Source organism: Salvia miltiorrhiza, chromosome 8 (assembly GCF_028751815.1).
Source record: "Salvia miltiorrhiza cultivar Shanhuang (shh) chromosome 8, IMPLAD_Smil_shh, whole genome shotgun sequence".
Taxonomy (NCBI): Eukaryota; Viridiplantae; Streptophyta; class Magnoliopsida; order Lamiales; family Lamiaceae; genus Salvia; species Salvia miltiorrhiza.
Window position 1 is genome coordinate 38468030 of NC_080394.1, and position 23493 is coordinate 38491522.

General features: G+C 36.1%; 4 protein-coding genes across 4 annotated transcripts; 2 read left to right on the forward strand and 2 right to left on the reverse strand.

Annotated features, from left to right (window-relative positions):
* Positions 1-2878: 2878 nt before the first annotated feature.
* Positions 2879-4288, forward strand: LOC130998449 (protein FAR1-RELATED SEQUENCE 5-like). Its single transcript, XM_057923864.1, has one exon. It carries the CDS (start codon positions 2879-2881, stop codon positions 4286-4288), a length of 1410 nt encoding a protein of 469 aa, XP_057779847.1.
* A 2196-nt stretch (positions 4289-6484) lies between these two features.
* LOC130998450 (uncharacterized) lies at positions 6485-12385 on the reverse strand. The gene is made up of 15 exons (XM_057923865.1): positions 12150-12385; positions 11441-11486; positions 11272-11349; positions 11026-11103; positions 10869-10946; positions 10691-10779; positions 9441-10301; positions 8444-9343; positions 8286-8354; positions 8150-8209; positions 7945-8004; positions 7619-7729; positions 7434-7508; positions 7291-7353; positions 6485-6688 (listed from the first exon to the last, which is right to left on the reverse strand). Exons 2-15 carry the CDS (start codon positions 11475-11477, stop codon positions 6485-6487), a joined length of 2763 nt encoding a protein of 920 aa, XP_057779848.1. The 5' UTR covers positions 11478-11486; positions 12150-12385.
* A 1375-nt stretch (positions 12386-13760) lies between these two features.
* Positions 13761-14717, forward strand: LOC130998451 (uncharacterized). The gene is made up of 3 exons (XM_057923867.1): positions 13761-14087; positions 14175-14351; positions 14400-14717. The coding sequence occupies exons 1-3, from the start codon at positions 13761-13763 to the stop codon at positions 14715-14717; spliced, it is 822 nt and encodes a 273-aa protein (XP_057779850.1).
* A 2170-nt stretch (positions 14718-16887) lies between these two features.
* On the reverse strand, positions 16888-18498 carry LOC130998452 (uncharacterized). The gene is given in 2 exon segments (XM_057923868.1): positions 16888-17454; positions 18106-18498. Coding segments are annotated over 2 exon segments (960 nt in total).
* Positions 18499-23493: the final 4995 nt, after the last annotated feature.

A 23493-nucleotide genomic window follows, 5' to 3' on the forward strand; every position in this document is an offset into this window, starting at 1 on the left:
CGAGATTGTGACTCTAGACTTTGCAAATATTTGTGTTCTTGTTGAACTTTCCCCTATATATATATATATATATATATATATATATATATATATATATATATATATATAGGGGGCCGCTCCAATAGGACCCCCTACTTTTAATGAGATCTAGGGCACGATCTGGTGCGTTTATTGTTTCAATCCTATGGCTAGATTTTTTCCTTATTTTGTTTATTATTTAATTACATAAAGGTTAAATTTGTAATTGGCGATTTTTCCATATCTTTTGTTGATTCTTTTCATATCTTAAACGTATTGAATATCTGATTTTTTTTTTATTTATGCTAATTTTTATTTGATACATATCTTTGATGTTTTTAATTAATTATATTTAATCTGCTTTTTCAATTTATCGTTCTTAGTTTAGTTTATTATTAGGCAGTTTTGCGTTTCTTCATAAATTATTATTTTGCAATCTGTACTTTTTTTGCTCATATACTTGTTCATGGAGAACACCGGTAAGTTTTTTATTTTGTTATTTTTGCATAATTGTTTTTGATCGTTTGGAAGTTTAATAGTTTTTGTAGTTTTTGTTTCTTGAATTCTCTTTGATTTGCAATTTATTTCACACACCTATCGTTTATCTCCTATCAGTTTATGCAGTGTTTGTATCTATAATTTTTTTTTTGTAGAACCTGATTCTGGCGAAAGAGAGGACGCACGTACAATTCCTCAAGATAAAAGCAATGGTAAAGCAAATTTAATCGAAGCTTTGTTATTTGTTAACAGTATGCTTTTATTCATTATATTTTGGATATTATGCATCCAAAAATTTACATTAGTTTCTCTTTGATTTGCAATTTATTTTCTCACACCTATCGTTCCTCTCCTATCAGTTTATGCAGTCTTTGTATCTGTAATTTTTTTTTTGCAGAACCTGATTATGGCGAAGGAGAGGGCGCACGTACAATTCCTCAAGATAAAAGCAAGGGTAAAGCAAAATTAATCGAAGGTTTGTTATTTGTCAACAGTATGCTTTTATTCATTATATTGTGGATATTATGCATCCAAAAATTTACATTAGTTTCTCTTTGATTTGCAATTTATTTTCTCACACCTATCGTTCCTCTCCTATCAGTTTATGCAGTCTTTGTATCTGTAATTTTTTTTTGCAGAACCTGATTATGGCGAAGGAGAGGGCGCACGTACAATTCCTCAAGATAAAAGCAAGGGTAAAGCAAAATTAATCGAAGGTTTGTTATTTGTCAACAGTATGCTTTTATTCATTATATTGTGGATATTATGCATCCACTAATTTACATTAGTTTATAATTTTTTAGTATATTGTATTTGTTCAATTTATTTTTTACCATGATTTTGTATTTGTTCAGTATTGTTTTTGCACAGAAAACCCTAATATTTATGATGTCTTTTTTTTTTCCATTATCAACTTCTTAATTTCCAATACAGAAGATTATTTTTTTGCGAAAATAGTTAGCCATATTTGTTCTCTTGTTATGTAAAACTGTGTATTGTTCAATACGTTTTTAATACTATTCTGTAACTTTTAAATGTAGTGCCTGTTAATGATTCCGATGATGATTCGCATGAAGATTTGTTTTTTCCTGAATGCGATGATTCTCTGAAACCCCGGGTTGGTCTAGTATTTCCTACTTTGGAAGTTGCAGAGGAATTTTATGATAATTATGCTAGGGATTGTGGATTTGAAACTAGAAAAGGCTCAATCAGGCGAACGAAGGATGGAACGATTCGCAAGAGGTGGATGTATTGCAATCGTGAATGTTTGAGGGAAAAGCCTGACCCCTTAGCTGTCCATACAAATAAAAAACGCAATCGATCATCATTTAGAGTTGAATGTATGGCCAGAATTATTTTTCATGTGGCATCAGGTGGATATTATAAGATTGTCACATTCAATGAAGGTCACACTCATACTATGATCCCTGAAATTAGTCGTCAATTCATGATGACCAATAGGAAAGTTGGTGATGTTCAGCAAATGATTATCCAATCTGCCGTAAAAGCAAATATTGGTCCAATGAAAAGTTTTCGATTTTACAAGGAGCTTGTTGGAAAATATGACGATGTTGGATGCACTAGCAGAGACTTCAGGAATTATACTCGCGATTTGAAGGGTTATACTAAGGGCTCTGATGCAGATATGTTGATTCAAGAATTTAAGAAGAAACAACAATATTGTGATTCATTTAAGTTCTATTCTTCATGAAGGGATGAATAGGATACGTTGTTTGTTTTGGGCCGATGATGTATCCATCAGAAACTACAACTTGTTTGGTGAAGCCGTTTCGTTTGATGCTACATACAACACGAACAGGTTTTTTTTAAACGAACTGTGTTATATTCCTTTTCTTTTTGTCTTATATGTATATTATGTTGGATTAAACTGTCACTAATAATGTTTAAGTTTGTTTTATTTAAATTACTTTAAAGTTTATTATATTTTAATAAACATTACTTTTTTATTGATTTATTTATTAATTTTTAATGTACTTGTTAGTTTTCCTATTTTTTTTAATAATTTTTTTTCTAATATTAGTGATTAGTTATTAATAATTTATATTATACCAATGACGTGACAAATATAAATTTTAAAACTAAATTTGTCAAATACCTTGACGTTATTCCCCATCATTGTTTGGGACCCATCGTATATTATAGATAATATACCAAATATTTTTTTTGTAAACAGATTTATAATTTGTAATGAATATTCACAAATTCGTATTGAATATGGTATAATTTTTTGTTGAATGTTGTTTTTAGCAAATAAGAAAATTAACATAATTATGTGTCTAATTAAAATTTATATTTGTTGGTATTTTTAATATTTTTTTATATGCATCTACACAGGTACAAAATGATATTCGCGCCATTCACTGGAAAAGACAATCACGGCAGATGTGTCTCGTTTGGAGCTGCTCTCATGTTTCGCGAAGATGAAAATGCTTATGCTTGGGTTTTGGAAAGATTTAAGGAGTGCATGGGTTCTGCTCCTACAATGTTGATCACTGATCAAGATCCGGCATTGAGGAAGGCAGTTGCATCTGTTTGGCCTGATACAAAACACAGATTTTGTATGTGGCATATAACCATGAAGGTTAAAGAAAAGTTGCCAAATAGTTTGATGGACAATTCTGATTTGAGGGCCAAACTCGACAATATAATATGGACCGACAATGATGAGCCGACTGTTTTCGAGGAGAAGTGGAGAGATTTTATTGAGGAATACGAATTATCCGAAAACAGATGGTTTAATGACATGTATGAGGATCGTGCATTATGGATTCCTGCGTATTTCAGAGATATACGTATGAGTGGGTTATTTCGCACTACGTCTTTATCGGAGAGCGAAAATAGTTTTTTTCGGCAGTACTTGAACAAGAATTCAGATCTCTTGATGTTATATATGAATTTCAACAGCGCAATGGACTATCAACGTCATACATACCATAAGGTTACATATGATGATGAGACTTGTGCGCCAGTTTTGAAAACTAATGTTGCTTTGGAGACTCATGCATCTACTCTTTACACAAGCACTGTATTCAAGGATGTACAGGATGAGATTGAAGCATCTAAGGACACTTGCATGATGTTTGGTGTCTCATATAATGGTGAAGATTGCACATATTCCGTGGATGATTTACATGATGGAAAATTCAAAGTTGTTTATGAGGCTGGTGAAGACTATTTATCGTGTTCCTGTAAGCTGTTCATCAGGAAAGGTCTCTTATGCCGTCACATCTTCGTGGTATTACGCTACCGTAAAGCCTCAAAAATACCAGAGAAATACATTCTTCCTCGCTGGTGTAAGTTGAGCAGATTGTCCCCACAGTACGCTGCTCTTTATTTAGCAGAACCTTCGTCACAAATAAACTCAACTTTTGGGAACCAACGCTTATTTGTATTATTGACAGAGACTCTTGGTTATGTAAATGGTAATGAAGAGTTGACGAATCGTTTGTTTCTGAAACTAACTGAAGTACGTGACGAGTTCAAGGAGCTTTGCAGGCCTGACCAAGGTTCGTCATCCCAGCTGAATAATTTTGAACAATTTTATGGTTCATCTATTCCTGAGGTACCTTCTGTTCTACCACCATTGGCATCGAAAACTAAAGGTAGCGGAGCAGGTGGGCGTAGGAAATCACATGCAGAGAAGGCCATGTTATTAGCTCAGAAACCCTTGCGCCTTTGCAGGAAATGCAACCGTAAGTGTCACCATGATTCGAGGAATTGTCCTGGCAAAGATGGAGATGTGGATGTATAAAATTATACTCCACTTTTGTGAAAACCATAATTTAATTTGCTTTTATGTTGAGGGTTAAAAAAAAATCATGTGGATTGTTTGCCATACTACCCTTGTTTTGTTTATTATTTTAACTACTATTCCTATTATTAAACATTTTTCGTATTCTTTGCTATTTAGTTACAAATTTATGTTATTAAGTTAGTAGTATTCACCGTTTCTGGATTATTATTATTCTTTATCTTATATGCAATTACAATAATTTATAATTCCTTCAGTTTTGTCTTTGTAATTCGTACAGGAAAATTTACATTCAATTTATTTTTCTTAAAATTTATGTGGGCATGTTTCTTCTTATTCACTTTGGCTTGTATCATGAAATTGCTCAATAATTAGATTAATATACGTTTCTGTAATTCCTTCCTATTTTCTTTGTTTATTATTATTAGTTTATGAAAAACTAAAGTCACAATATACAGTCCTTATTATTTCTCCAATTGGTATTTTATATTTTTGTTTGTCATGAAGGTACAGGTAATTTCACATCAATTACATGAAAACAATATTCATTACTAATTATTACATATTTATTAGATTTTGATAAATATTCACTACGAATATAGTAATATTTTTACATATTAATCAAATCATAAAATTGCTAATCTGATAACAAATAATCTTATCTAAATAACTCTTTTCCATCCACATGCTCGAATATTGAGTATCAAAAGCAAATTCAATATCAAAATGACAATCCGTAGACAACTTCTAATTAGTGCATATTAATAAGTCATCTGATAACAAAGATTCTTAAATAAATAGTTCTTTTCCATTCATATTTTAAAATAGTGAGTATCAAAACCAAATTCAACATCAAAGTGGCAGTCTGTAAACAAAGTGTAAACAAAGAATAATCAGTGCAATTTAATGAGTCATTGCACACTTAATTGAAAAAAAAAAACTCGAAAACCAGAATCATAATAGAATCAATTAAGCAACAGGTTGTCGGCGTCGAACTCTGGCTTTTTACTTAAGTCCTGATAAACTCTTGATGCTTGAACCACAATATTCCCTTTCACTTTATTGCCATCCCAATTGATCATTGCCGCACCATAACGTACACGCATTATCCGCAACTGTCTTTGCGGTGTCGATAAGAACTGACACTTCCAACTAGCACTCGCGTCGCCCATAAACATCTCCAAATGCCTCATTAGATACAAGCCAGTATCTATAGTGTTATGTGGATCTGCCCATTTCATCTTCACAACATGCATCTTTGAATTCATCACTATCTTTGCTTTCTGCTCTTCATTATTGTATTTTAGTAAATCCGACAAAAGTTTTTTCTGCAATACAGATACATAATAATAAGTTTAATCAAACATAAACATGATTTTGAATAGACATAAAAATAATGTTAGAAACTTACAAAAGTATTGCACACTTCCTCATATATGTCATTTTCTTCATTAGCAGTAATGTCCAGTGCACTATCCAACACAAACACACGTCCCTTCCGAAGATCCACACACACGGCATAGTATAAACCTTTCTGTATACTGGGAAAAAGTACTGTAATATGAAAATAATTAAGAACCCGATATTGATAATACCACAACTCACAATATGTAGTAAATAATGATAAATTATTCATTAATAATTTTACACTATTTATCACAAAATGTGTACTGTTTATATAATATAAGTTAAATCTGAAAATACAATAATTTATAACAATTTACCATATCTATGAGGTTTATTTTGTTTTGGTGGTACTCTTGTATCTCCATGGTCATCAAAATAAAGAATGTGGATCTCTGATTGTCGTATGATATTCCATTGGCTTCAATACAGTCCACCTACAATACAATACAATACAATACAATACATATATTAATTAAAAATATTTACAAATATATACAATCAATCTTAATTAATATACACGTAAAGAAACATATGAATTAAAATACTTACATATAAATTGGTACTGGCAAAAAATCGCAATGGAGACAAATCTGATCGAAAATTTTCTCTATCGTTCAGTATAATTGCCCACGCGTTCACAATATCATTCGCTATTGGGGAACCCGTCCTCATTGATAGCATGTTAAAACGATTAACCTCTGTATCTTTGAATCCGAACAATACCTCCTTCCTATTGAATAACCAAAAATAAATACAAAAAATATATGATCCTAAAATTGACTCAACCTATTAATTATAACAGTTTTGGGTTTTGTCATTGTACCAATCACACGTGTCTTTGTACATAGCGTATATACCCAACTCCTTCTCACATTTGGTTAGATTCTTCGTTGTTGAAATTTCCCTTTGACAAAATGGTGATCGAAATTTTGCTCCTTTCGCCAACATTGTCCTCTTTGAAGTGATGGTATTACGTGCTGTTCCAGTCATGATCTTCAACAAATAATTACAATCAAAATACACATAAAAATTAAATATAAATTTTGAATATATTTTCAATATATTATTTATAAAAAAAAACAATATATTCATCGGTATTTTATATACAATGCACCCTAAAGTATAACACTAACATCATAATATACAGAACTTATATTCCACTATATAAAATAAAAATTATAGAATAATAGAATCACTCAATTAATTTATGAAATTCTCGAGTAAATTTGTACAAGTTTTTAAATAAACAATGTATAGCACTTAATGAATAAACAATTACAGGTATATTTATAAATATGTACCTGTTTATTTATAAACAATGTCCAACACTTATCAAAATTAATAATTACTTATTAGAAAATAAAATCTCTAAAATAATACAACTATTTTATTTACGTGGTACATAAACTATATTAATATGTAATGTCCACAATTAAGTCACCCAACACATAGAATTACGCATCTATATCTCAGTTAATTCATGCTAGGCATATTTTTTTGCAAGGCGCATGCATGGTAGGCATATTATGAACACAAATCAAGCAATATACACCCAACTAATATATATATAATATTGTGCCAAAAAATATACCCACATTTGAGTTAACTGGGATTAGTGGCAAACGATCACCACCTGAACTTGTCTTCTTTTGAAGTACCTGATATTATATAGTTAATTTAATTATACAACCAAATCGAACTACTTGTTCTTCCTTTTACGAAGATTCATTTTTTTTACCACTGCATCAGTCCCTCTAGCCGTCTGATCATCTTTCGGCACTCCCACGTTCTTACCAGAGCTTGCTTCTTTCCCCTACAAATAAATCAACAGTCAACTTGAAGTTAAAACATTCATTTTGATTTCTTATGTATTTAATTAGGTGATAAAACATACAATATTTATTATATTAAAAGAAATTTTACCTTTCCAACATCACCCAAAGGGGATCCTATACTTGCTGCCGGCTTTCCCCTGATTCTAACTCCGTATGCACTAATATAAGTTAAAGGCTCATTGCCTTTGTTATTCTTAACCTATTAAATAAGTAAAAAAATTCACAAGTAAAACATATCGATCAATAGTTAGTGAACAGTGCACCAAGTTAACACCAGTCAACGAAAAAAACAAATACACAAAATTCATATTGAAATGAATAAGACACAAATTATATAGAACAATAAAGAATATTCGATTCAATAGACTTACAACTTTCACAACAAACATTTATTTATTTATTTATTTCACATACCTCAACAGCTTTTTGCATATCACTATCCTTATTCAATCCCAGATCCGCCGAGCTTGTATCCTAAATGTAAATTAATAATTATTATTGTACTTCAAAAAGTAGTTAGTAAATAATACATATGACTTAAATACCAATTTTTTTTGTCCACTCGCTCATATAGTTATTTGCAAAAATTATCCTAAAAGGTATATTATAGATAATATACCTTGTCCCTTAGAGGTTTTTCTTTGATCTTCGACACATCCACATTATTTGCATGGACATCCTATATACATAGTAACATACGTTAAGCAAGAAGCATCGTTACAAATAAAAATTTTAAATCTAAATTCCTCAAATACCTTGACGTTATTCCCCGTCATTGTCTGGTATCCATCGTTCCGCTCAATTCCAGCCACCTCCAAAGATTCCTAAAAATTTAATCTAAATTAGTTAATCACAAATAAACCAAAAAAAAAAGTAATACAACATACAATGTGGACAAAAGATGAAATAATACCTTCTGTTGATATGTGTTATCATGTTCCTTTGTCGGGTCTAGAGGAGTGAAGTGCAAATCAAACGTGGGAATATCAAAAGCACACTCGAAGTGCTTTGTCTTCGAAGTATCAGACTCGGCAGATGCTTTGTCCACAAGATCAACTAATTCGCTTTCGAATATTGGATCATCATACAGAAATATGTTAGCCGGATCTTGAGATTTTTCTACTGGATTGATATTCATCTCAACTCCCAACATATCAGAAGCAGGCATACCGGTATCCTTAAGGGACATGTCATTCGAATCAAGTGGCTGATCTTGATTTTTATCCACCCCAATGTTTGTCTCATCTTGAGCTTTACTCAATTCATTGATATCAGAAGCTGGCATACCGGTATCCTTAATGGACATGTCATTCGAATCAAGTTGCTGATCTTGATTTTTATCCACCCCAATGTTTGTCTCATCTTGAGCTTTACTCAATTCATTGATATTGATCTCGATTCTCAACATCTTACAAGCTGTTATGACGTTATCCTTAAACGTCTGGTCATTCAAATCCAAAGTCGTTGCCGTGCTCACCATTTTTTTAAAATTCTCAATCCTAGATGCGTTCTCTACTGCTATTGCTACTGCTTCTTGCATGATTCTCAGTCCCAGATTGATATGTTGTCCATATCCATCTGTACTTGATTTCTTCGGCTGTTCATCTGCCAAATTCCTCCCATCCGTTTCATGCTGAATCTGATATTCATCAGGAAGCTTAATCGGTGTTCTAAGTCTTCCACCACCAAAGTAACTGTTAACCAATTCTTTCTTTTGCCTTTTCAACAAAGTGGACGTAGTCCAATTTGAAATGATAGGAAATTCTCTCCTTGATGGTGATCCGAAAACCTGTATGCGATCGACGTAAAGGCACTATAAATTTAAAAAAAAAATATGTTAGACACCATTTTCATTAAATAACAAACCAACAAAACAAAATTAAAAAAAAATAAACTACAACAATATGTACCGTCAAGAACAAGGCTGGTCCTGCAAAAACTTTCTTTTTATTTTTGTCCCATGAAAGTCTCTGATCACATGCACTGTCCAGAACATAGGCCCCCCAATTCCACTCTCTTAGTTTGTCCATATCATGAAGACAATTCAGAATGTAAGGATGCACTGTCCCATTGGTCATGCTCTCAATCAAACAACATGCCATGGCAATTATGAAATGTCTTTTGAACCATATATCTGCATCAACCCTTTCTATCATCACGTCCAACACATGTGTGATCTTTATGTCATCCTTAGTTGAATCTTCAAAGAATGCCAACCACTCATCATACAGAGGACTTCTATGTTTTCTCTCGAATATCTCAATTTCCTTTTTGCCTTTTGGAAAACCATAAACTCTATACACGTCATCTTCATCAACCCTTATACCTTGATTACCACCCACCACAATTGAACACCTCTTGCAGTCGAAATGCTCAACTACCCAGAAAGCTAGTTTTCCAGGTAATTTTCTGACACCTAACTGCAATACGGACCCAAATCCCATGTCACGTACTGCTTGTTTTTGAGCTTCATTCATCAAGCTAATTTTCTTGAACAGTGATGCTGGCGAAGTCCGTGTTCTCAGACCTGGAACAGATGCCATAATCTGTCTGACCTTTTTTTTCTTCGGAAAGTTTTCCTTCACTCCTCTTCGTTTGCACCGTACATCCATGAGGTTCGCGATTTGAACCCTTGGATGCACAACCTCAAAATCATCGTCATCTGAACTCTCTCTTTCTTCATTTTTGTCCTCTGAATTTTGGCACAGACATGAACAAATATCATGATTATATATGTAAAACAAATGACGAGATTTCAGTAAACAACGCATCTAGGAATTAATGCATAATTACATTAGCATGATGAACATTTAAATTATTTAAGTGAACTAAATTATTTATCGAAATGAATACCAACTGAAAACAAGTGCACAAGAAATTCAACATATTACTTATTTTACATAATCTTATTTAATAAGACAAATATATAACATAACCAAATTACACAAAACACTAACAATTTATGCCAATTGATTCCATTCATTCACACTTTTTACAAAAACTAACTCACTTTTTTATTTGCTCTTAATATTTATAGCCACATATATTAGTTGAAGAAACAAACGAAATAATTGAAATTATAGTAAATTCTAAAAAACTTTCAAAGTATATATATAACAAATTTTAAACAATTTACAACAACAAAATGTTAAAAATGAACCACAATATAATATTTTACACAAAATTTACCTTCACTCAACATTCTTTTTCCTTTATTTTTTTTCCGTTCAGCTGCCTTGGAACACTCACCTATTGAACAATACAAAATAATAATCGAATATTAAATCAATCGCAATGAATAATGCATAAATCTATATATTTAAAGACAAACTATATACCTTCAATCATTTGATCTGGATTCTTGTTTTTATATTGTTGCACTGTACGCGATTTCTTTACTTTGGCAGAGTCGGGATCTACACATTTTCATTTAAGCACAAATGAATTATATTCAATTGTCACTTAATAAAACACCACAAATTCCACAAAAATTACCTAAAATTATTTTTCCTTTTCCCTTATTTTTATCTTGTTGAATTGTAAGTGGTCCCTTCACTTGGCCAGAAATCGGTTCTAGAAAATAAAAAATAAATAAAATGTTATCAACAAAAATGGGTATACAAACATATTTCACAAGTCATTCCAATCAACAAATAATATAGGTTTCTATAGATTTTCCTGACACCAACTAAAATAATATAAAAAAATATGAATTGTACAAATACTCCTTCAACTATTTACCTCGAATAACTATACCAGGAAGTGAAATTCTCTTTTGCTTCTTTTTGACAGGGGAATCACCTGTTTCCTCAGCATAACCTACTTTAAGTTCATACTTAAACATTCAATTGATTCCAAAATATCATATAAAAACCTATTGATAACAAAATACATAAATGGCTACTGTTACCTTTCTGATTCTTTTTCTTTTTGGATTGAGCAGCCATTCTTAGTACCTTAACTCAAAACATGAAATAAAAATATAATTAGCATAGTTCAATGTCTAACACGTGCAAATACACAAAAAAAAAAAAAAAAATATTCACTTTCAAACCATTGAAAATAATATAAGTAAAAAAAAACACATGACTTCAATGATTTCTTGTGTTTGTGTTCATAATTAGTATATAGTACAAAAAAACCTATTTTTACTCGAAAAGGGGGGTGGGGGGACCATCAAACAGATCACATTCCAAAACACACAACAAATTGACATATCGAAAAAAACAAGACACGTGCTTGACAAAAAAGTATCAGAGTAATCCAACTTCACACCAAAAATTAATATAAGTTCCTATTTCCTTTACTGTGCAACAAATCAATTTATTCTTTCTTCTCCTTTTCGTTTAATGCTTACACCATTATATACCTTCATGTAACTTTCTCTCCTTAATTTGTAGTGTAAACAGACCACTGTGATGTTGAATAGTTCATTCACCAAATAAGAAAAAAAAAAAAAAAACCAAAACGAAAAGTGAAAACACCAAATCACAAACTAAAATTCTTCGGCTGAAATTTAAATCAACAAATCGTGTTGAACAACCTATAAACTATAAAGAACTTAATAAATGGATCATAAATAATATGAAATCAGCACGAAACAACCAAAAAAAACTCGCCTTTTTTTGGGTAAAACACCTTCTTTCACAAGTTGTTCACCAGGGTGGGCTATCCTTCAACAAATCGAGGTCAATCTCACAAATATAGATCACCACAGTAAAAACCCTAGATCTATTTTCAGAACTGCAGACGGTAATTTTCAGAAGCCGATTTTTGACTATTCTAGTTCACTTACCGCGTGAATAAAAGTGAAAATTGGAGGTAAATTGGATCATTACATTTCAGCGCCGGGAATCGTGGAAATTAGTTGGCACGCGCTTTTAGAAGTCAAAGCAAATTACACAATTCTCCCTAAATGAGTGTGAACGTGTATAATAGTTGGCAAATTAATAAACTGAATAAAGAAAGCATAAAATACAACTAAAATAATCCTAAAAAATGTAGACGGTTGGATATATAAGATCTAATGGTTTAGATTGTATCCTAGTCCTAACACTTAAGGGGGGGTCTCACTGGAGCGCGCCCCTATATATATATATATATATATATATATATATAATTGTTTGTATTATTTTAATAATGATTATGTTGTATATAGCAAAGAATTAATTTAAAAAATAAAATTATTATTTTCAACATTGTGAAAAACTGTAATTTTTAATGAACAATTTCTTTACTAATATTTGTTTAATAATTTTAGTAATACTCCCTCCGTCCACAAATTAATGCCCTACTTGGGTCCTGGCACGGAGACTAAGAAAGCTGAAAAAGGTGATGTGGATGAAAGAAAAGGGTATTGGTTAAGAGATTAGATTACTTTTACTAATTTGATTAGGAGATTGCTTTTTCTTTTAAAATTTATTCTTTATATGCATTATGGATTATTGTTTTTTTTTCTTTATATAAATTCTGATGTGCATTATTGTTTTTTTTATTCTTTAATTTTGATTATAAAATTAAGAAACAATTCTTCACAATTAGTCACAAACCAAAGCAGTCTGATACAGAGAGAGGCGGCAGCAACCACGTGATATCAAGTTGGAGGCAAAATCAAACTTTTATTGATAAAAAAGGAGGTTGTACAGTACATTTATCCCTCCAAAAATTAGGAGGGAAAAGCAAACTTTAAAGAACCACTAACACAACTATAAATACAAGCTCTCTGCAGAGAATTCATTTCTCACCAACTACTCCAACTAAACATACAAAATGGCCATTGAAAGGAAAAAAATTGAAGACAATGAAAGAAATAAATTAGCCCAATGGCTTCTTGAGCATAGCATTGGAGGTAAGCTTCACTATGGTGCAAAAAAGGAGGCAGCCCTTCTCTTCAAAGTGGATTTGAAGACAGTGTGGAGAATTTGGAGCCAAGTTTCACATCAGCGAGCTTGTGGTGTACCTGTCCAGGTAAAATCCATAAGAAAAGGAAGCACATACAAGAATAAGATGAGAATCTGTCGGTGCTTCAAAGATCATCAATGAGAGTCATGTCTACAAACCTAGGAGTGTCTAAGTCTATGATTCACAAGTGGGTAAAGCAAAAAAAATTGAAATCACACACTAATGCTATCAAACCATTTCTTACCCCACTTAATAGGCTGTCAAGACTTAGATGGAGCCTAAATCAGTTAAGTTCAGTAAGTGATGGAGGTTTTATAAACTTCCAAACCATGTACAACACCATTCATATTGATGAAAAATGGTTTTACCTTACTAAAACCAAAGATAGGTATTACCTCATGCCGGATGAAGAGGAACCGTATAGAACATGTAAATCAAAGAGGTTCATTGACAAGATTATGTTCATGTGTGCTGTAGCACGTCCTATTATTGACATAGATGGCACAATTTTATTTGATGGAAAGTTGGGAATCTATCCCTTCACAACAACAGAACCAGCCAAGAGAAATTCAAAAAACAGATTGAAAGGAACCATGGAAGTCAAGCCTATTGCAGCCATTACTAAGGAAGTCATAAAAGCTTCCCTCATTCAAGAGGTAACCTTTATGATTGTTTTTTTATTAGATTATGCTATCAGATTTTGTAGACACAGTCATCATCATTTAGCTTTTGCCCTTTGGCAGATGGTCCCCTACTTTAAAGCTAAGTGGCCACAGACAGCAAACAAGAACATATTCATCCAACAAGACAATGCCAAACCCCACATAAAACCTGATGATCCGGACTTTTTAGCGGTTGCAAACACTGATGGATTTAAATTCCAACTTGTGTGCCAGCCTGCTAATTCACCGGATACGAATGTGAATGATCTTGGTTTTTTCAGGGCTATACAGACATTGAAAGATTAGAAACCAGCAAGGGATGTGGAGGAGTTGCTAAAGAATGTGAAAGATGCCTATGATGAATATCCACCTGAGAAGCTAAACAATGTATTTCTGACTTTGCAAAGCTGTTACCACGAAATAATCAAGGCAAAGGGTGGGAATAACTACAAAATTTCCCACATGAACAAAGACAGACTCACAAGACAAGGCATGCTACCAGATTGTATTCAGGTTGCAGAAGGGCTAGTGAGGGAAAGCCTAGACTTCCTACAGTTGGAATGTGAAATTCACAACCTTGGAGATGTCATGGAAGAGATGCAGCAGGTATGGATTAATGAGTAGAATAGAATAGATGTAGGTCAGGGTTTACAGCTACAAACACAATGAACAATCATTTTGATGTGTTTGAGATGTAAATCTATTTTTTGTTGGTCAATGTTTATATCTTTTGTTACCATGAACACTATGAACAATCATGAACAATGCACAAGTTGAACAATCATTTCACTACATAATTGGCAGCATTCACAAGCACAATTGGCAGCATACACAAGCACAATTGGCAGCACACACAAACAAAATTGGCAGCATGCACAAACCCGCAGACTACACAAGTCATCATAGGGCATACATAAGCACAATTGGCAGCATACACAAGCACAATTGGCAGCACACACAAACATAATTGGCAGCATGCACAAACCCTCAGACTACACAAGTCATCATAGGGCATACACAAACCCTCAACATTGGCCAAAACACACATCATAGGGCAGCATACACAAGCACAATTGGCAGCACACACAAACACAATTGGCAGCATGCACAAACCCTCAGACTACACAAGTCATCATAGGGCATACACAAGCACAATTGGCAGCACACACAAACACAATTGGCAGCATGCACAAACCCTTAGACTACACAAGTCATCATAGGGCATACACAAACCCTCAACATTGGCCAAAACACACATCATAGGGCAGCATACACAAGCACATAGATCATATGCAACTAAGGCATCACCAACCATCCCCCACCACACAGCCACACAAAGAATGAACATACACATAGATAGGCATCACCAGCCATCCCCCACCACACAACCACACAAAGAACGAACATACACATAGATAGGCATCACCAGCCATCCCCCACCACACAGAACACAATCACCTGTTTTGCTTAGCTTTAGCCGCCTCCCTTTTGCGTCTGAAAGTCTCTCTGAGGTCGGAGATTCTCTTGGCTTCCTCCCTTTCGTGTTTGAAAGTCTCTCTGAGGTCGGAGATGCGTTTCGCCTTTTCGGAGTCCGGCAGCAACCACGGTGCCGCTTCGGATCCCAGATGAATCGGCTCAGATTCAAAGAGAGGGAGGTGAGCAGCTTCGGAGTCCGGCAGCAACCACGACGCCGCTTCGGATCCCGGAGGAATAGGCTCAGATTCAGATAGAGGGAAGTGAGTAGCTTCGGAGTCCGGCAGCAACCACGGCGCCACTTCGGATCCCGAAAAAATCAGCTCAGATTCAAAGAGAGGAAAGCGAGTAGCTTCGGAGTCCGGCAGCAACCACGGCGCCGCTTCGAATCCCGGATGAATCGGCTGAGATTCAGAGAGAGGGAGGCGAGCAGCTTCGGAGTCCGGCAGTAACCACGGCGCCGTTTCGGAGTCCGACGGAATCGGCTCCGATTCGCACACATCCATCTCCGATAACGGAGTTTCTTCGACCATTGTCTCAGATTCCATCGAGGAAGATGAAGAACTCAATTGAGAGAGATCTAGGGTTTCGAATGGAGAGAGAGAAAGCCTTAGATCTAGGTTAGATAGGAATAATCTAGAACCAAGTAGGGAGAGTAGTAAAAAAAGAGTCCGCTTAATTAACTTAAAAATAAGGAGCAGCTAATTAACCCTAAATCTTAATTAGGATGAATTAAATATGGCAAAGGGTAGTAATTAAATGAAACAAGGGAGGGTAAAAGGGTACAAAAAGCAGAATAGGGCATTAAATTGTGGACAGTTTTTTGAAGGCAAGTAAGGCATTAATTTGTGGACGGAGGGAGTATTATTAATTTCTTTTTGAATTATAGTAATATTATTAAGTAATAGTTCGTATTGATTTTCGACGGATTATAAACTAATCTAATACTAAGTACCTATTTGGCACTCCCTCCGTCCACGAATTAAGTACCTATTTGGTACTCGACATGGAAACTAAGAAAGCTGAAAAAAAATGTTATGAGTAGAATAAAAGGATATTGTTAATGACTTTTGCTTATTTTTATTATTTTTTCATTAGCATAAAGACAGTTGACATTATTTTAATTCCTTTACTTATTTTGACTTGACTTTTGCTTATTTTTACTTTACTTATATTACTCATTTATTTTCTTTATTCCTTTATAATTCCTTTATTCAAACGGTAGAAATTAATTGATCTTTTTACCGTGAATTCCTTTATCAAACATCATAAATTATTCCTTTATTCCTCTTATAAGCACATCGCCCTACCCTCACTCCTCTCAGGCCTCACCTTCCTCCCCATCCGATTCCACATCGTCCTCATCCGCCTCCGCTGCTACTGCAGCAGACATCGCTGAGTAATTCCTCCAGAAGTACGACTTATCAACCACCGATGACGGTGTGGGGCGCTTCTGAGGCAAAAGCATCAGCGTAATCATCGCTGGCGTCAACGGCTTCTGGCAAGGCAGAGGTACGGCCATCGGCGGTGAAGGCAGGGACATTGGTAGCGTGGATTGCGGTGACTGAAATGGCATACCGGTCACCGTCACCGTCGCCGTCCCCGACCCCGACGAAGCGACCTTATTCTGATGACTCTGGAATATAGATCCGATTAAAAGCTCCAGTTGCTGGAAAAACGACCACGATGATGATAGGGCTCTATTGGAGCAAGTGATCTTCGCCCTCTCCGTCTTGTACTTCTTCTTCAGAGTATCAATCTGGTTCTTACACCGGACGTCGGTGTGGCGTGTCTTCTTCGTGTGGCCGTGGCGCATGTTGACAGCGTCGGCCACCTCCTACCAATCCTTCTAGCGAAAATTCCCCCGATTCAGCAAGTAGCGACTGCCCTACTATTACTAACTTTCCAACACTCGGATGAAGTTTAAATAGAATCTACACGAAGTGATACAAAAATATAGATGACGAAATATAAATAGTGTTAATATCCTTAAATATATATTAACTAAATAAAATTTATTTGACTTATCATTATCGTATATAGATATTGAGCCCGTAATATGCAATTAGTGATGACACTTAAATTATCCCCCATAATACTACTCATTTTTGGAACAAACTTAGGGGGGTGTATTCGTTGTGGAATTTGATGGATTTCTATGGATTTTAAAAGTCTGGGTGTATTCGTTCAAGACTTTTAAAAGTCTGCAAAAATCTGGGTGTATTCGTTCAAGACTTTTAAAAGTCCATGTAAATCTGGGTGTATTCGTTCAAGACTTTTTAAAATCCATACAAATCTAGGTGTATTCGTTATTCCATTGACTTAAAATCCGGAATGACTTTCATGGATTTCATCCAAAAAATACACACGACGAAATCCAACCAAGAACCACGAGAATTGAAATCCATGAAGTTTTAAGCGAGCGCTGAGTTCCAGCGCCCGCTGGGTTCCCAGCGGCCGCTGGGTTGCCGCGGTGATACTTCGAGATGCAACCAAAGTCTCTTTCGGATATGATAGGTAGGTCAGAAGGTTCACTGACATGATCTGCTTTATCTCTTTTTGTGTGGGAATACCTAACAGATACAACAGAGCTAATTGCATGTTCGTATTGGTTTTTAGTCACCAACAGCAACACATGAGATGTGTAATCCAAAAATGAGAAAAGTGCAGCTCTAGCTTCAAAAGCTACATCTTTAGGGAATGCATGTTGAAACTTATTAATTGCCACTGACAATGATTTTAGAAGCCATGGCAAAGGAAACAAGCAAAGTGGAGATTGACTTCCATCCACATTATCTTTGCTAGAAGCTACAGCTAAAATCTGAAGAGCCTTTCTACAGGTCACAAGCAATCGAAATATCTGATAAGTATCGAGAGACCATGTTGGGCTGTGCCCACCTAACAAGCTCCCAACCAGAATCCTGAAAAGCATATCATGACACATAAGAGAAACTGAGAAGCAGGCCCAGCACAAAACTAAAGCTGAGATGTTGAATGTGTTAACTCTATGTTTGAATGGGTTTCTAGCGGTCGCTGGGTTTCCAGCGGGTGCTGGGACTCCGCCGGCGCTGGGTCTCTTCTAGCGGGCACTGGTTCTCCGTGGGCGCTGGTTTTATGGAATTCAATTCCAAAATGATCCCGTAAAGTCTTCGAAAATCAGTGAAAATCGGGGTGAAATCCAACAATGAATTCTTTGAAAGTCGTCTGGAATCTATGTGAATTCCATGGAATTTAAATTCCATGGACTTTTTAAAGTCTGTGGAAATTCACAACGAATACACCCCCCCTTAGTTTTCTCCATTTTAGAGGTGGTCAACTAATATTGATAGCAAGTGTTAGGTGATCAAGACAAGTTTTATCCGAAAAGTAGATGATTGTCTGATTCCTAGCTCGTTTATCATTGATCTCCTTGTCCATTTTCTGATTCTGCTTGAGGAGATCTTCGAACATTTTCCTCAACTGACAGTGATCAGTCATGAGCTGATCAAACTCGTCAATTTCATCGGATGAGCTTTCTCCAGATTCTGAGTGGTCTCCTGGAAGCATCAGGAAGTTATCAGTATAAGGAGTTTTTGAATGAGAGATTACCTCTGAGCCATTCATTCCATTGTCGTAGCTGTTGTCAGCCACGCTTTCAGATTCATTGGCCATCAGGGCTCGGCTCTCATCGTCTGAGTTGGAACTGTCGAAGTCGGATGATTCTGATGTGTCTTTGGAAGAATCAGCATCGTCAGCAACTATCGCTTTCTTCTTCGAAAAGCTGCGATCTTTCTTAGCTTTCACCTCTCTGCGCTCAGCTTGAGTCAGATCAGGGCATTCATTTCGAAAGTGCCCTTTCTTTCTACATCCAAAGCATTCCATGTCTTTGATGTTGTAAGCGGCTGACTTCCTTTCTCCGCTTCGATCTGTGGAATGTCTGGAGTTGCTTTCTCTTTTCTTTCCTTTGTAGTGCTGCTTGTGGAACTTTCTGTACTTTCGGAACTTGGACTCCATTTTGTTGAACCTTTCAGTCAACAAAGCATATTGACTGAAGAAGTCCTCAGGGTTGAGTTCCGTTGGTTCCTTGATCTGTTTCTTGCCTTCTCTTGTTGAGGCTTTCAGTGCTGCTCCTCTTGAGGTTGATGGACCATCTTCGTCTGATCCTCCAGCCTTCTTGATTCCAAGATTTCTCAGAAGGTCGAACTCATTTTCCATGAGATCGGAGAAAAGCTTGTTTGTCGGGAGCTGACTGAATCCAGGCTTATGCTGATGAGCGACTAAGTAGATCTGCCATTCTCCTCGTGGCAGTGCTTGAAGAATCTTCAGGTTGATTTCTCGTTGAGTGTATTTGTCTTTAGAAATGGATTGAACTTCATTCAAGATTTGATTGAATCTAAGTTCCATTTCTTCGACAGATTTATTCTTGAGCATGAGGAAGGAGTCGAACTTCTGACAAGCTATGGACAGCTTATTCTCCTTGATTTCCTCAGAACCTACGCACATTCTTTCCAGAATGTCCCACATCTCCTTTGCAGTTGCGCACTTGATGATCTTCATGACATGCTTGTCGGGAACGGTGCCGGAGATGATGCTTTTGGCGAGGTTGTCAAGCTCATCTTGCTTCCTTTCTTCTGTGGTGAAGTCTGCCTTTTGCTTGGGCTGGACCTCATCGTAAGGATCTTGTTGTGGATCAACAGGAACCTTTTTGACGGTTTCGGTGATGGTGATTGGTCCGCTGGTGATGACTTCCCACATTCGGCAATGTTGGGCGGTGAGGAAGCTTTCAAGCTGAAACTTCCATATGTCGTATTTTTCAATACTAAACATAGGTAGAGAAGATAATCTGTTGTGGTTAGTCTCCATCAAAAAAGAGACAACAGATAGAACAGATAGCAAACACAAAAAGAAAGAGAAAAACTTTTTCGAGACCTTTGAGAAAAAGGATCTAGTTCAATTAGAACCTAGTCAGATACATAGTGTTCTTGCAAACAACCTACTTTGATACCAATTGTTAGGTTCAGAGGGTCTCGAATAGGTGTATGGGGGGAATACACCTATGGGCTATTTTTAAACACCTCAATCAGAGGGATCTCAGATAGAGATCAAAACGAAACTTTACAAGCAAACACAGACTCCTGTTTTACTGAAAACAGTTTTGACCAAACAGGGTTGACGACTGATACTGAAAGCTCTTCAGTAAGGAGTTATCAGTTAAGTTGCTGGAACTTAACTGATGCAAGTAAGGGCTTCAGTCGGGTTTGCTAAAACAGAGATGATAACACTCTTCCTGACTATCAGAAGATAGATCAGTCAGACTGATATCATACGCAGCGGAAATTAAACTTAGTTTCGCAATAGCCTCGGTGGAGCACGTTGTTGGTTTTTAGGTTTCTCTTTGTAGTTAATCAGTGTTAAGTTTATCAATTGAAATAACACAAGTAAGAATATAAAACTGAAAGCTGTAAACAACACAGAGACTTTTACGTGGTTCGGAAAAACCCTTTCCTACATCCACGGTTGGTTGATCAGACCAACAATCCACTCCGTAAGTGCTTAACAGGTGCATTGCAAACCAAACCGTGTGCTTGCCGGGTGCACACAACCGTACCACTGAAGAAAACCCTTCTTCAGTACCCACGCTTCACTCGCGTCGGATTTCTCTTGCTCAGCACAACCCGTGCTAAGACTTCTCACTCAGAGTCAGAGTACCTTCCTGAACTCCGAATCACTCAAACACTCTTTTGGGGGGGAGGTTTGAACGAGTGCCAACTATACTACAAAGAACAAGTTCTTTGAAGCAAGTTTGACCTTTGGCTTCTGGGTAAACAGAGGTTTGCCTAAGGTCTAAGAGAATATATGTAATCAGCAGTGACTGATTTTGGCTTTGGAATTCTCTTCTTCGATTCAAGCTTTGGGGAGGTTAAGCTTTAGGCTGAGTAGCAATTTCGGCAGAGCTTCAGCTTATGTCGTTGAATCGGTGAAGGTTGAAGTGATCCTCGTGCGCTATTTGTAGGAGAACTCTTGAATAGATCCGTTGGCGTAGAACGTCATGAAGATTTCTTCCGTTGGAGAGCAATTCGAATTTGGGCTGAGGCTTCAATCTTCGAGGTTCCTTGTCTGGGTGGAAACGGCTCTCTTGATGGACAGGAGATGTGACGTCTCTGAAAAGTAACCACTAGATAGGAATGACCTCTGCAGAGATAAGGATATCCTGAGATCTCTGCATTTAATGCGGCTGTACTTTGTGAGTACGTGGCTTCCTCTGAACGTTGGAAGATCAGTCCGAGGAGGAATGTTCAACTGATACTTGACTTTAGTATCAGTCCATTGCGCGCATTAAGTAATCAGTTCCTAACTGATTCTTCAACTGATACTTCAGTTGGTATCTGCAGTCTTCAGTCTTCAGTCCTTCGTTCTTCAGTCTTCAATCTTCGACACCGCAAGCTAAACTAGAACTGAACTCTAACACTTGAGTTCAAAACAATTCTAGTCTATTACAATTACGACCTATGAATTTTGGTATCATCAAAACAAGGGTTAGGATATTCCACAAGGTTCCCAACAATTTTCCCCTTTTTGATGATGCCAAAACCACACAGCAGTTCTAGACAACAAAAAGACTGAACTCACAGTATAAGTTCTAAAACTGGGGTGAAAACAGTTCCCCCTTAACAATAGAACCTAAAAACTTGTACTTAGAGTTAAGAACGAAACAGTTCTAAAAATAGAACAAGGAGAAGACAGAAAAACATAATCAGAGCCTGGACAAAGAGTCATTGTCTTCAGGTTGAGATCAATCAGAAGTTCTTTTCATTAATAAAATAATGATAAGCCATCAGTCGAGGTACAGAGCAAGACTTACATTGGAGTAAAAAGAAAAACAAAACAACATGGGAAACCCATGGACTCCAGCAGTCTGCTTGGCTGCGCCTTGAACTTCTTGATCTTCATCATCTGTCTTTGTGTCTTCATGTTCCTAAGCTTGTTCCACTCTTACTTGTTTTCCGTTGATTTGAGGTCTTATCCTCTTGGCTAATCTTCCTCATGATCATCGGATGAAATCGGATGATCATGTTGCTTAACCAACTTAAGTTCGGTTCAGAAGGTTTTTCTTCTTTCCCCCTTTTTGGCAACATAAAAAAGAAAGGACGAACCTAAGAAGGAAGCGAAGAGCATGCGAAGGTAAGTTCGTATGAGGAAGATATTGGGATTATTGGGGATGCAGAAGGCGAAGGCTTAGAAGGAGGTTAGGAAGAAGAGTGAGATGATGAGGGAGACAAGAAGAGAAGTAGAGGTTTTGAGAGGTGAGGGGACGTTAATTCAGTGGAAGTTGTGAGGGTTCCACTGTTGACGTAGCGCCGGTTGACAACGAGCTACTGTTCATTGTTGTTGCTCCGCATCGAAGCTTCACAAAAGGCGGGAGGTCTTTCGGAGAAGTCGATAAAGTCTGTCCTATTTCAGACAGGTACTTCAAACCGATGCACCGGGCATGAGGATAGAAGACACTCGCTTCGCTGGATACAAGTGAGGGTATAGCAAACTTTGACGTCGGAGAGACGTTGAGATCCAGTAGAAGGGTCCGGTGAAGACCAAGTATGTGAGCGTCATTCTCCCACACCATGACTTTGCAGTCATAGATTTCTCCTTTAGTCGGAACAATTTTTCTCTGCAACTTTGGAAAGATTGAAAGATTTTCTCACAGTGAAGGCTGTGGAGATTTGTTAGTTGATGCAGAAAAACAGTGAAGACAACATGGTATAAATAGACAAGAAGTGTACCACGTAAGAAGATGAAAAGTTTTTCAAAAACTGTGCCTAAAATATTTTTGAAGAAAAATTCACGTCCGCCGTCACTGCAGGGGACTGAGACTTCAAAAAGGTGAGAGACATCATTGCATTATGTCATGTCAATGAGGTTCTCAAGAAATTGTATCACAGAGGCAAAGGGG